The sequence below is a fragment of the Papaver somniferum genome, chromosome 6 (genome assembly GCF_003573695.1).
Source record: "Papaver somniferum cultivar HN1 chromosome 6, ASM357369v1, whole genome shotgun sequence".
Classification (NCBI taxonomy): domain Eukaryota; kingdom Viridiplantae; phylum Streptophyta; class Magnoliopsida; order Ranunculales; family Papaveraceae; genus Papaver; species Papaver somniferum.
Genome location: NC_039363.1, coordinates 171,648,586 through 171,660,730, shown reverse-complemented (window position 1 = coordinate 171,660,730; position 12,145 = coordinate 171,648,586). Strand labels below are relative to the sequence as shown.

Sequence of the window (12,145 nt, the reverse complement as noted above, 5' to 3'; positions counted from 1 at the left end):
CGCTAGCTCGTAGCCATACCACCATACACATTGTAGTATTGTATCTTTATTCTTTAAACTCTTGAAGTGTCCAAGCGATACCTTTTTAATTCCTCACAACGGGTCTTCACAAAAGTAGGAACGTATCCACAACACAAATAGACCAACCTGTTTCTTCAAACGGTCTTGCACTTCAACCAGCTCCGATTGACTTCAAATGGTGTACAACCAAACAACTCTTCGACTGAACATCATCGAAAAGAATCAAAAGATCACAAACTATCTAGATTCTCCATCGGAAACAATACGAGAGAAACTCCAGAAAACATTGTTCTACCCGACACAATGCCGTACTCAACACAGACAAACAAACCCTACAAACTGTGTCGACAAACTGCTTCTTATACAATAATAAGAAACCATAGCTCCACCACAACCAATATCACATCTCATCCAACGATCATTGTCCTTCAACTTATTTGTAGCCACATGCTTCAAATACTAAGACTGAGAATCAAACTCTTCACTTCTGGAACATATCAAATCTTGGCCAACGATCAATACTTCCAAAACGAAACTTACTAAGAGATTTCCCAAATCCTTATTGTAACAAACAACTAAGGCAGAACGAGTATGAATTCATCTTCACATTCTTCAACTTAATGTTAAAGAAAGTCAGCAAAATGATCTAATTGATGACGATTGATACCAAACTATTGTTTCCCATGATATGGAACAATAATGAGACTTTGACATGCTTATATTCCATATCTACTTCCATAAACATACAAACCAATATTTGTATCTCAACTACATACTCTTTCTTTCTTATGTATTGCCAAGCAAACACCGATTAATTGAAAACCAAATCTACGGAGGTCTTTCAAACAGTTCACAAGAATATATTACGAAGTACAGAGAATAAATAAACTTATTTAAGCCATGCATAGGGTTTATGCTCCAATAAGTACCAATGCCAAATCTCCAATGTAGAGCACCACAAATATCAAGACTATACATCTTGACCATATCGAGTAAAGATCACCTGATATAATCCCACCTTTAGAAGTACGATTTACTTTGCTTTGTTCTCAAAACTGATGAAATCAAATCCTACACATACTTGATAACATCAAACTCTGCATCTTCGGAAGCTATAACATCAAATCTTTACATACTTGATGAAACCAAATCCTTTGTCTTCAAAATTTTCTGCTACTGAAAACCCAAAACTTCTCTCTTCAAATCTTCTATCCAACCTAAAGCTCTGATATCAATTGTTGGGACAATTGGATCGCTCTGATACCAATTGTTGGGGTTCAGAGCCATCTACATGCTAATCTTGCGGAAACATATTAGCTAACAAGAAACACTTGATCTCTCGGATTGCTCCATGAACCTCACTACGATCTAGGATAAGAAGAAGAGAAACATAACCACACAGATGCAAGCCATAAACAAAGAAACAAGAAGTAAAGTACTCACGGATTTAACGTGGTTCAACAATATACACAATGTGTGAATATTGTCTACATCCACCAAACGGCTACGACCGATTTATTCATTATAGAATCACCACTGAGAATTACACAACTGACTGACTATATCAATCCATCGACTCACCACAACGTGACCGAACACAAGAACTCTCATAAGCACCCTATAAGATCCAAAGTAGTGTCTTCACCCATACGAGATAATGTTTACCACATTATCTACCACCACAAGATGATCTTCTCTGCATACCCTGATATAGATTACCATAGACGCCTTTAGCTCAACACCAATAATCTAATCCAACACCACCAAGATGATCTTCTCTTCAACAAGATGTCTTACCAACATCTACATATGAATACTCCATAACGACATATCTTCCAACATCGATAAGTATCCATAAGCAACATAATGGTGTACTCCTTCCACCATTAGGTCTCTCACATAACCACCTCAATAGGTGGGATGAATCCCTCACATCTCTATGAGATTTACATTGAGGATTCCATGACTAAAACACTTAGCCTAGACCTCCTTATATAGGAGTCACAAACTTGGTTCCCAAGTCTTGGCCTCCTTGGATTAGGAAACCGACTCATACTAGGAAACCATGGTCAATTTAGGTATCCCATCTTAATATGGTAATTAACTCAAACTAAGAATTTAACCTAAACTAGGAAACCACTGTTTCCCTACAATGGATTCGTAGGAAAAATCAAGTAGGAATTACCTATAGATCCTATTATAGTGTTCTTAGTTAGTGGCAGGTCCACCCACTAAAGCCCAATAACCAGAGGTCCATAATTAAAAGAAATAAGAAAAATGGACCCAATTTTTTATCACTTGGTCTTGTACACGCGCGAAACTAGGAAAATATTTTCGATAAATGTCTGGATTACCCTTCATACATAATAACGATAAGACTAAATCAGTCACAGTGATTTTCATTTTTATTTTCATTTTGTCTTTCCACGACTCCAGCTCTGCGTTGAAGATCGAAGAAACTCCATTTGAAAGCATCACCGACGAGTTTTATTGAATGAATCATCAATAAAATCCAACAAAAAAGATAAGTTTCATCTATTTTTATTGTTTAATTTGGTCGTAATCCTTGATTTATCAGTTTGGATAAGAATTTACAGAAAAATCTATGGTTTCAAAAACCCTAATAGCACTAAATTCACTTTGAATTCCTAACTCGATTCACAATTAGTTTTTAGATCTGTAATCTCATTTTCTTTCTCGGTGATTTTAGCTAAAGATTGGTTGTATAGATCTGAGTTGTTGATGTTTGATTGTAGATCCGTGGTTGCAGGATCCGATAGTACATATATGTCGTACTGATGGTATTATAATTGTTGTATATGTTTAAGATGTGTAAAATCCATCTCTTTGTTTTGAATTTTTCTTGTTTATGAATCTGTTTTTGTAATTGATATTATTTTGATTGGGTGGATTGTCAATTTGATATAATTTTCCGTTTTTGGTAGATTATTTTTTTACCAGTTATAATCATACTTTTTCTTGTTGTTTTAATTTCATAATCAGGAGTACATATGTGATGTACTGAATATAATACGGTCGTTGTATGTCTATAAAATGTGTAACATCTAGATTTTGTGTATATGTGTGTGCTTTGTGTAAAAAAAAAAGTATCAGTTTGATAATCTAATGAATCAGCATTGGTATATGTCTTTCTTTTAATTTGGTGCAGGCCTTTGTCATTGGATTCATGCTCTGTTCTTATTCGGATCTAAAGACTAACATAATTCAGGTAGGTAGCTCTTAAGTTTTTTATTCTGATTATTCTTTTATAGTTGATTCTATTTTCAGCTGATTTTGGGTGTGATCCAGCAGTGCATATATGATGTACTGTTTATATCAGTATGTTATATATGTAGTGCTGCAAAAGAATCCAGCAGTGCATATATGGCGTACTGAAAAAGAATTGTTTTGCTTTTATTATATTCATTACTTGTTTTAATATGCAAATGATTTTTAGTTTTTGAATCCGTCTAGTGGATATAGGTCGAAGAAGAACGATTTGTCTGTTGGTAGTTTAGTTCGGGTTAGGCGTAGGAATGGATCGTGGTGGCCGTGGCGTATAATGGGATTTCCTGAATTTCCTGATGGTTGCGTCCTTTCTCTGAAGGATCAAACTCCGGTGAAGTTCTTGGGACGATATAATGCAAACATGTAAGTGTTTTGATATTCTTGTTTATGTAATCTTGTTCAGTATGAAGTGTGTTTTAATGTATGTACTGCATTCTCATGCATTTTTAGTGTGTTTTGATGAGAGTGTGTAATGCATGTATTGCATTCTCATGCATTTTTAGTGAGTTTGATGGAGTCCATAATGAATGTACTGTATTATTCCCAGATAAGTATTGTAGAAGGTTTTTGCAGCTTCATTTGGTATAATTTGGCAGTGCGTATATGCTGCACTGCTGAAAATTCAGTTTATGTACGCTACACTGACGAGAAATCAGTGTATAAATGTTGCACTCTGTAAAAATCACAGTCTACACTTCATAGAACATTACAGTAGCTGCTGGTTTTTTGCTCCATAACTATTATTCTGCATTAAGCATAACCAATTAATCCGCTTGGAGTTTTTATACATTTTTTGATCATCTCAGTTGGTCACTTAGCAGGGGACTCAACAAGACGTGCTAGTTGATATGGTTGCATAAATTCATTCTTACAAGCAGAGATTGGTACACCTTATCAACACAACTACGTAAGACTCTTGCTTAAGTTTCTTTTTTCGCATAGAGGAATACAAAAAAAAAAAAAAAACTAATAAACAGTTTATCTCCTTGCTATACCTTTTTCTCTTAGTATACCAGCACCGTCGTCTATCCGCTGGACAACCTATAACGATATTAGTTTCAATTTTTAAGTATATTCACTCTATAATTACCCAAGTTGGACTAAGTGAAGTATTGTTCATTATGGGGACATTGATAGGATCATGTACATATTTTTCTTAACATTAAATCCGTGTTATTATGTTTAAAATCCACTGAAAATATGAGTGCATCCAATATGTACTGATAGTTATGAAACGAAGACTTGCCTTTCTTAGCATTACACATAGGTTTAGATAGAATTAGTTGTGTTTTGTAACGCAATCACTGTCATGGTGCTTAAAATCCGATAAAATTATGAGTGTAGCTAATATGTACTAACAGTTGTGAAAGGAAGAATTTTGTTTCTTAGCATTATCCATTGGTTATATGATCTTTTTGGGTTGGTAATGAAATTGGCTTATTAAGCAGTTTATGTGTCGGTTCGAGAACGATTTTTTTTGGATTATACAGTATGAATTGAGTTTATTCAAGGATGATTTTTGTAGATGTAAAACATGAACTGAATGTAGGTATACTGTCAATAAATTGGGTGTATAAGTACTGTCAAGAAATAGTTATTTGTTGCCTTCGAAAAAGAAAGGACCGAATAAATTGAGTGTAGATGTACTAACAAGAAATTGAGTACATCATTTATAGACTGGAAAACATTTTGCAGGATTATTACTCTTCGTTAGTTGGTATGGTTTGCTAAACGCCTACACGTCTTAAGAGTTTTCATTGGTAATGGGTGATAAGTGCCTTAAGTACATCTTTTGAATGTCAATTTTTTATGCTTTTCTTAGTTATTTCTCTTGTATTTTTGTATATTACGTTTGTTTTATTTTGCAGGCATTTTGGAGTCATGTTACATGAAAGAAGAGGAGAAGAGGCATAATTCATCATTTTGGCTACGCTAGGTGCTAATGGATTTGAAGCCAAGGCAGTTACACTTATTAATCGGGGTAGCCACCTGATGTGATAAGGGCCAGTCTTTTACGCAACAACAACAAAGTTAGTTCCTAATACACTCGACCAGTTCCGCTCATTTCATCTCAGTCTACAACCAAAATACGAAGAGCTGCTACCAAGAGTTCACCGTTTTCCAACAAAGTCGACCAGCAGCTAGTCACAGTTCTTGTGGTCGTGTTTGAGGAGGAAAGGCGTGATCCAGAAGCTCAGAACAACACGACAGAGTGAGAGATTAATACCGAGAAACCAGTTGGGAAAGAGTTGTTGTCTGTCATTGATTGGAATGAAGATCAAGGAAGATCAGGACTGGGATCTCGAAGCTGAGAAGGAAATAAATATTGGGTATTCAATTTTGGAGAGTTTGGTTTGATTTTGAAGTCGTTTTGCTGCCAAGAGAAGGAAGTGAAGAGAAGACAAGCTGCTGCCGTTATGATGATAAGTGATGATGAATGTTTCTGAGTTTTGAATGAATTAGAAATGTGGATGCTTGTGTAATTTAATTATTGTCGTAGTGAAGGAGATTGAAAGAGCTTAGGATTCAACATCAAGCTCAGAACTGTATATAAGCAAACTGCACACAGGATGTTTGTAAAAAGGCCGGAAAAATCATTTCTTCACAATTTCAAGATCAGCTGCGACCATCTTAGTATGTCAGATGTAGGAGATGTTAAAAATGCAGACAAGGGATTGTGCAACCAGTATTCACAAATACAAGTAAGTCTTTTGCAGTTATCAGCCATGGTTAATTGGTTGTACAAGGGTTCGACCAGACTTTCGACAAGAGTTTGAGGCGAGTAATCAGTGAAGAGGGCAACAGTTCTGCGCAAGTATTGTGTAGCTGCTAGTCTTGGCTCGAGGTTGTGCACAAGGGCTGTCTGGCAAAGGCAAAAGCTTGATTTAGAACTTGAGATAAACATGGAAACATTGGTCGAATATTCAAAGATTGGGTTTGTAAAACTTGGACGAAGTGAACCAGTTAAGAGAGTGAAGCTTCTTGCCGTTGATTTTGATAGGTAACAGTGCAGAAGATATGTACTCGAATTTATAAGTATATAAGATATGTACTCAAATTTGTAATCAGTGCAGCGGATATGTACTCAATATAATAAGGGTGTAGACACGCACATGTTTGGTAGTAGAGGGTATTATGGTCATTTCAATGTTTTCAATTAATTTTGGACCTCCAGATAAAAGAAAATTTCGGTTGGACCCTACTATAAATAACTATATGGGCCTAGGACCAACCAACAAATTTTCTAAAAATCAATGGGCTTTTCAAGATTAATCTACAGTTGTGGATAGCTGGAGTGAAAGCATAGCTAATGCGTTGGTTTCTTAGTTTTTTTTCTTCGTTTTAACGCATTTAGTGAAAAAAAAAGCCAAAAAAAATTAAAAAAAAAACAACAGTGCGATAGAAATGCAATTACAAAATCACCTCGATGCAAAGCTTTCGAACTGAACTATGTTATGAGAAAATGAGAGGACTTAAATTTTCTCTTGTGGATCTCTCTAGCCAGCACAGACAATCAATTAACTGAAGTTTACATAGAACGTTAAAAGACATACTAAATCATTCATAAAACGTTAGAGAGATGTGAGATAGAAACGCAATTACAAAGAAAGGCAAAATACTTCCATTTCTTCCTTTTTTTACATACATAAGATGCACATTGAAACACCATTAAACACAAGAATTACCCTTAACAAACACAGAGATTGGACAGTTCAAAGGGTAACTAATCTGAGCGACGAGGTAATGAAATCAAACAATATGAACGCGGAGAACCCCAAAAGATAGGAGGAATTGGCTAAACTTCACTAGTCTGTAGTTACTTTCTTCTTCTGCTTCCCTTGTTTTTCCTTCACCTTTTCAATCTTTATATTTCCATTTTTATTCTGGTTACTAACAGACCCTTCTTGAGCACTACACATCTGTGATTTAAGTTTAAAACCAAACTTTTTCGAGACGGATCCCCACGCACTTGAAGAAGTCTTGGCCACATGACCTATTTTCTCAATTTCCTGTCTCATATTTGTGCATTCCTTCTCGAGTTCAGATACCCGCATTCTCATATTATCCATACCCACCTTCAATACTTGATTTTCCCTGACGGCCGTTGACCATCCACCGCCACCACCTTCATTTGATCCTGCGAATCCACTTCTCAACTGCCTTGATCCTTCAAGATTGTCAGAGACTAAGAAACAACCTGCAATTGAAGTCCTGAGCTGGAGTTGCTCAAAAAATAAGACTTGAACTATTACTCTGAGGGGAAGCCTCTCATTTTGCGCCGCATGGGTACATGCTTCTAGGGAGAGCTTCTGACAGTCCATTAGTCTGCAAAGTTCTTCCTTCTCCGAGTCTGCCAGCCAGGGGTGTGACTGTAAATTTGACAAAGTAGAGAATTCAGTCCCCATAAACAAATTAAAATTTTTGAAACAAAAGATGAAAGTTCATCTGGTTCTTAGTAAACCCAATTTCACCCCACAAGAGGAATTCAAAACATCAATGTGAAGTTGGAGCTGAGATAAGGTCTAAAACATATTGCCCAAATTGCATGATTTAGAACTATACAGCCCACATAAAGCTCAAATTGAAGATACAGCATATTATCTAAAACCTGAGTCTAAACATTCCAGCTCAAACCAACCCATGTAACAAGGTTGAGCTTGGCCTACCTAACTAGGCCCTTTGTCTCCAATTCATATCTACAATCAGTCGAGTACTTGGAAAGTAATAGCAGCTTTTGATGTCAAAATTTTAAGTCAACGATAAGCACCAAAAGCATTTGACGAGGTGGATACCCATACCTTTAGATAAATGTCGATAGCACGGTAAAGCCCGTCATCCAATGGTCTTCCATATTCGGGAACAGCTCCAGCTAATGACTGAAACTTGGGAAGCTTCAAATTAATATCAGGAGCAACCTCAGCGAGATACCCATCAATAAGCTTAGCCACCATCGTGATTGGAGTCAAAGAAGGCAATCCCATTAACTGACCATCATCAATTGAGCATGGAGAAGCCCCGTCAGTTGCTTGATCCATGGTCAAAAAGTGCTCTAGAATTCGCTGCACACACTCAACATTATAAAGTGTTTCCATGGTGTAAGAAAAGTTGGGCATCAATAGATCTTCAAGGGTTGCCTGGTCCAACTGCATCCCTATCCTTCTCTCCAGATTAGATATGCAAGCTGGACTTGCACGAAGGATCAAAGCTGTTCGGAGCAATCCAAAGAGAAATTTCGTTGAGGTAAGGCCCTTTTGCATTGGAAGTAATCTATCAATCTCCTCAAGAAAAAGCTTTTGTTCTTCCTCCGGTGGGGGAGCCCCCAAAGAGCGGGAACTAGACTCATTTACCGACTGACGCCTGTTTAAACCAGGGAGATATCTCTTTGCATAAGAAGTTAAGGATCCGGCTATTATTTCCGGTTTGATACCTCGGGATTCCATCACAGAGATCAGTTTCTTATAGGTAGGCAGACTAAAATTTGATACATCGTCGTACCACCAATCTGAATTCAAATTTCTTGGTCTGGCTCCAGTGCTAATGCCATTCCACAAAACACTACCACCAGGGCTTTGCATGGGTCCACCATGCTCCATAATGGGCCAGCCGAAAAGATTTGGATCTGTTGACGCTTTCATGGCGAGTGACTCAATGCACCTCTTTACAATTTGGAGGTCATCAGCATGAGGAAGTAAGTCCTCACAGGTCTGGAGTGCCTTCAGAGAATCTTTCCAACTACGAAGAACAACTTGATTGAGGAATAATTCTGCTTGTGCGATCAGATTTCCCTCTCCATACTCTTCAGTCATTTCAAGATGCTCGGCAGCACATCGCAGGTAAACAACATTTGACGCGCTGAGTTCGAGCTTCACACCGTAACAGAACTTTGCTACAAGTTCAAATGCTTTGGGGCCTCCCGGAATGTCAGGTAGTTGAACCACACAGCCGTCTTCGTCTTCATTTGATGCTTCTGCAATCAATCGTTCTAGGACCCCACTCCGCGAAAGCAATGGGAACTATAAACATATTGACAAAACAGATAAGTAAATTACCAACTCAATCAATAACAAATTCGGAAATTCCAAATAAATATAAGCTGTTGGGTGTAAAATCATTTGTGCCATGCACATTAGACTGTTCACTTTGGTTAGATATCTATGCTTGACCAGCAACAGTAGGATAGTCATGACTTTAAAATCAAACTAAAGAACAAGCCATAAACTCCTAAAAAGAATGCTTAGTTGCCCTAAAGAGATAACGCTTGTCTGTTGTGTACATGCTTTGTTTTGTCGAAGTAAAAGAATAAATGAACGGCAAGTTATAGGTTGGCCATGTTGATGTTAGAGTAATCTTGGACATAATACAGTGAGAGTGATATGAAATATGAGGGTTCAAGGATTTACAGCCTAAAAATCATGCATATCAAAAACAAAATGCAAATGATCCTTATAGAAAGAAATTTACTTTATGTAGATGGAACGACATTTCTCCAACTTCAACAACAACATCACTTGGAAGACCAGTTGTACAAAACCTGCAAAAATTTCAAACTTCAAGGCTCAATAGATGCAAGAATCAGATTATCAGTTGTATGAAATTATATAAGGATTTGACAGGTGTAGCTCTAAGGATGAGAGTAATCAATAATAAATTTGAGAGATCAACACACAGAGAACTCTCCTAGCTCGAATATTCATTCTGACGGGTCAACAAAACAAGTTCATTCATACAAGAAGATGTAAAGACACGGTCACTTAAGCTGAACACGGGATTACCACTCCACATTTCCATTTTTCCTAGTACTGAGTATGCGTTCTTATCGTGCAAAGGATACACTCAGTAGTATTCTATCGGATTACAGGTCGATCCACAAGAACCATGAGTATATATATCTCAACACATAGCAGCAGAAAATAGTTCACCATAGTCATAACAATATCATATAATGTGGAACAAATAAAATTGGGGGAATTTTTTTGAAAACAATATGTATTCCTTTTCAACATGAAAAACCTCCCATAAGTTTTTTTTTTTGAAGCACTCCCAGAAGTTATTTGTTAGCTCGTAATGGTAAGTTCCATAAATAGGTCATCGTAATTTACCAATGTTTTCAAATAAAGATCAACAATGGTAAATGTCTCTCCAAAAATGTTCATATCATTACTGACTTTGACTCCACAAGCATCACTAGTCCATCTTAAAATCTATCAAAACCAAAATAATTTGACACACTAGTTCACTTTTTTAATTTGAAATTAACATTTGATGTAGTTATTTACAAAGAATCAGTTTACGATGGGTTCCAAGAGAAATGTCATCTGCAGACAACTTCCAAACAACAAGGTCCATATATGTTTATCAATATCAACTATAGCTATCACTTAATTGTACTTATTAACCATTTAATCCAAGCAAACAAATTGACAACTGAGAGCAATTCTAGAGGAAACTAGGTGAATTACGACTACTCACCTACCTACCAATCAATTCAGATCAACTGAAATTCAATTAGCACATAAAAGGTACAAAATCATCAAAGTAAGTAATTTAGGATAGCGTTTGGTACTTCACAACTCATCAACCTCAACAAAATGCATACTACTCATGAACAAAATTCACATATTAATTGAATTCAAAATTCAAACCAAAGATCCTCCACTGTGTAAATTTCATTACAACATCAGAAGCCATTATCACATAATTTTGTTTTAGCAAAAATACATACCAGGCTTGGCCTTGCTTCTGGAATGCATCAGTTTTAGATCCGAGCTTCATACTTGCCATTTTAAGAAACTAAATTCACTTGAAATCAAATTTGCAGAAGAAGATCTGAGAAGAAAGATTGAAACACTAACTTGAGATTTACTCACAAGTTTAGGGCAAAGAAATTCCCCCCTAAACTACCACTCAGCAAAAGCTCAAAACCACTCTTCTGAAAAATCCCCAGATTCCTTGTAAAATCCATCTTCTAAATCCACCAATAATCTCAACCTCAACCCCCAGTCTGAAACAAAAACCAACTTCTAGGACCACTTTAGAGAAATAACCTGGAAAATGCAACTATTGAGAGTTATAAGATTTTTAACGTTTTTCAAAACAAACAAAAAATTCCTCCAGAAAAAAATCTCCGCCCTTCTAAGAAGATCCGCCAATAATATCTTAGTTTACAGACACAAACAAGATGAATTTCTTTGGCAATTTTCTTCACTGAGCTTTTTTAACAAAACGAAGAAGAAGAAGAACAAAAAGAAGAAGAAGAAGAAGAAGAAGAGAGGAACATTTGCAGAATGTAAAAGAATCTTTTGATTCCTCCTCCTCTTATTAGTCTTTGTTGTTCAAATAAAGGTCATAATGACACAGAGAGAGAGAGAGGGAATCCTTAAGCAGGTGCAGGTGGTGGGGACACATATCTACTTGCTTTTCTTGGCTTACTAAAACCTACTCATTCATTTCATGTACTCACCAGAGAAACAAAGAAGAGAAATCCTTGTTAATGGAATCTTTTCATGGATTAACGTTACAAAATTGATTTTTGTTATTTAATTGAATATTTAGCACTGGAAATTTATCTAAATAACGGCTAATTAATTTGTCCAGCTGGAACATGTGGTAGGGTTAGTTCGGTCCAAGAACCTAATAGTATCCATCAACGGACCACCTCATTTTATTTTCAACAATAACGCTGGATTCTCGACTCTCAGGACCCGGTGACTGACCAAACATGGGAAATTCCATTGGAAAGTGGTTGCACTTTCACGAAGGCGCATTTATATGGTTTGACCGCCAACTTAAACCTGTGTTTTATCTGAATTTTGGTACACTGTTTCAAAGTTTAAAA

The 12,145-nt window shown here is 36.5% G+C and overlaps 1 protein-coding gene across 1 annotated transcript; it reads right to left on the bottom strand.

The window, feature by feature from the left end:
• Positions 1-6,807: 6,807 nt before the first annotated feature.
• Positions 6,808-11,770, bottom strand: LOC113290120 (BTB/POZ domain-containing protein At1g30440-like). The gene is made up of 4 exons (XM_026539656.1): positions 11,033-11,770; positions 9,772-9,841; positions 8,109-9,323; positions 6,808-7,679 (listed from the first exon to the last, which is right to left on the bottom strand). The coding sequence occupies exons 1-4, from the start codon at positions 11,089-11,091 to the stop codon at positions 7,116-7,118; spliced, it is 1,908 nt and encodes a 635-aa protein (XP_026395441.1). The 5' UTR covers positions 11,092-11,770; the 3' UTR covers positions 6,808-7,115.
• Between the last annotated feature and the right edge of the window lie 375 nt (positions 11,771-12,145).

Excerpts from the sequence above, each read along its gene's own strand:
- LOC113290120 (XM_026539656.1), bottom strand. The coding sequence starts at position 11,091 with ATGGCAAGTATGAAGCTCGGATCTAAAACTGATGCATTCCAGAAGCAA. Across the intron at positions 9,324-9,771 it reads TGTCGTTCCATCTACATAAA|TTCCCATTGCTTTCGCGGAG; the intron begins GTAAATTTCTTT and ends ATATGTTTATAG. Across the intron at positions 7,680-8,108 it reads CTATCGACATTTATCTAAAG|TCACACCCCTGGCTGGCAGA; the intron begins GTATGGGTATCC and ends TCAAATTTACAG.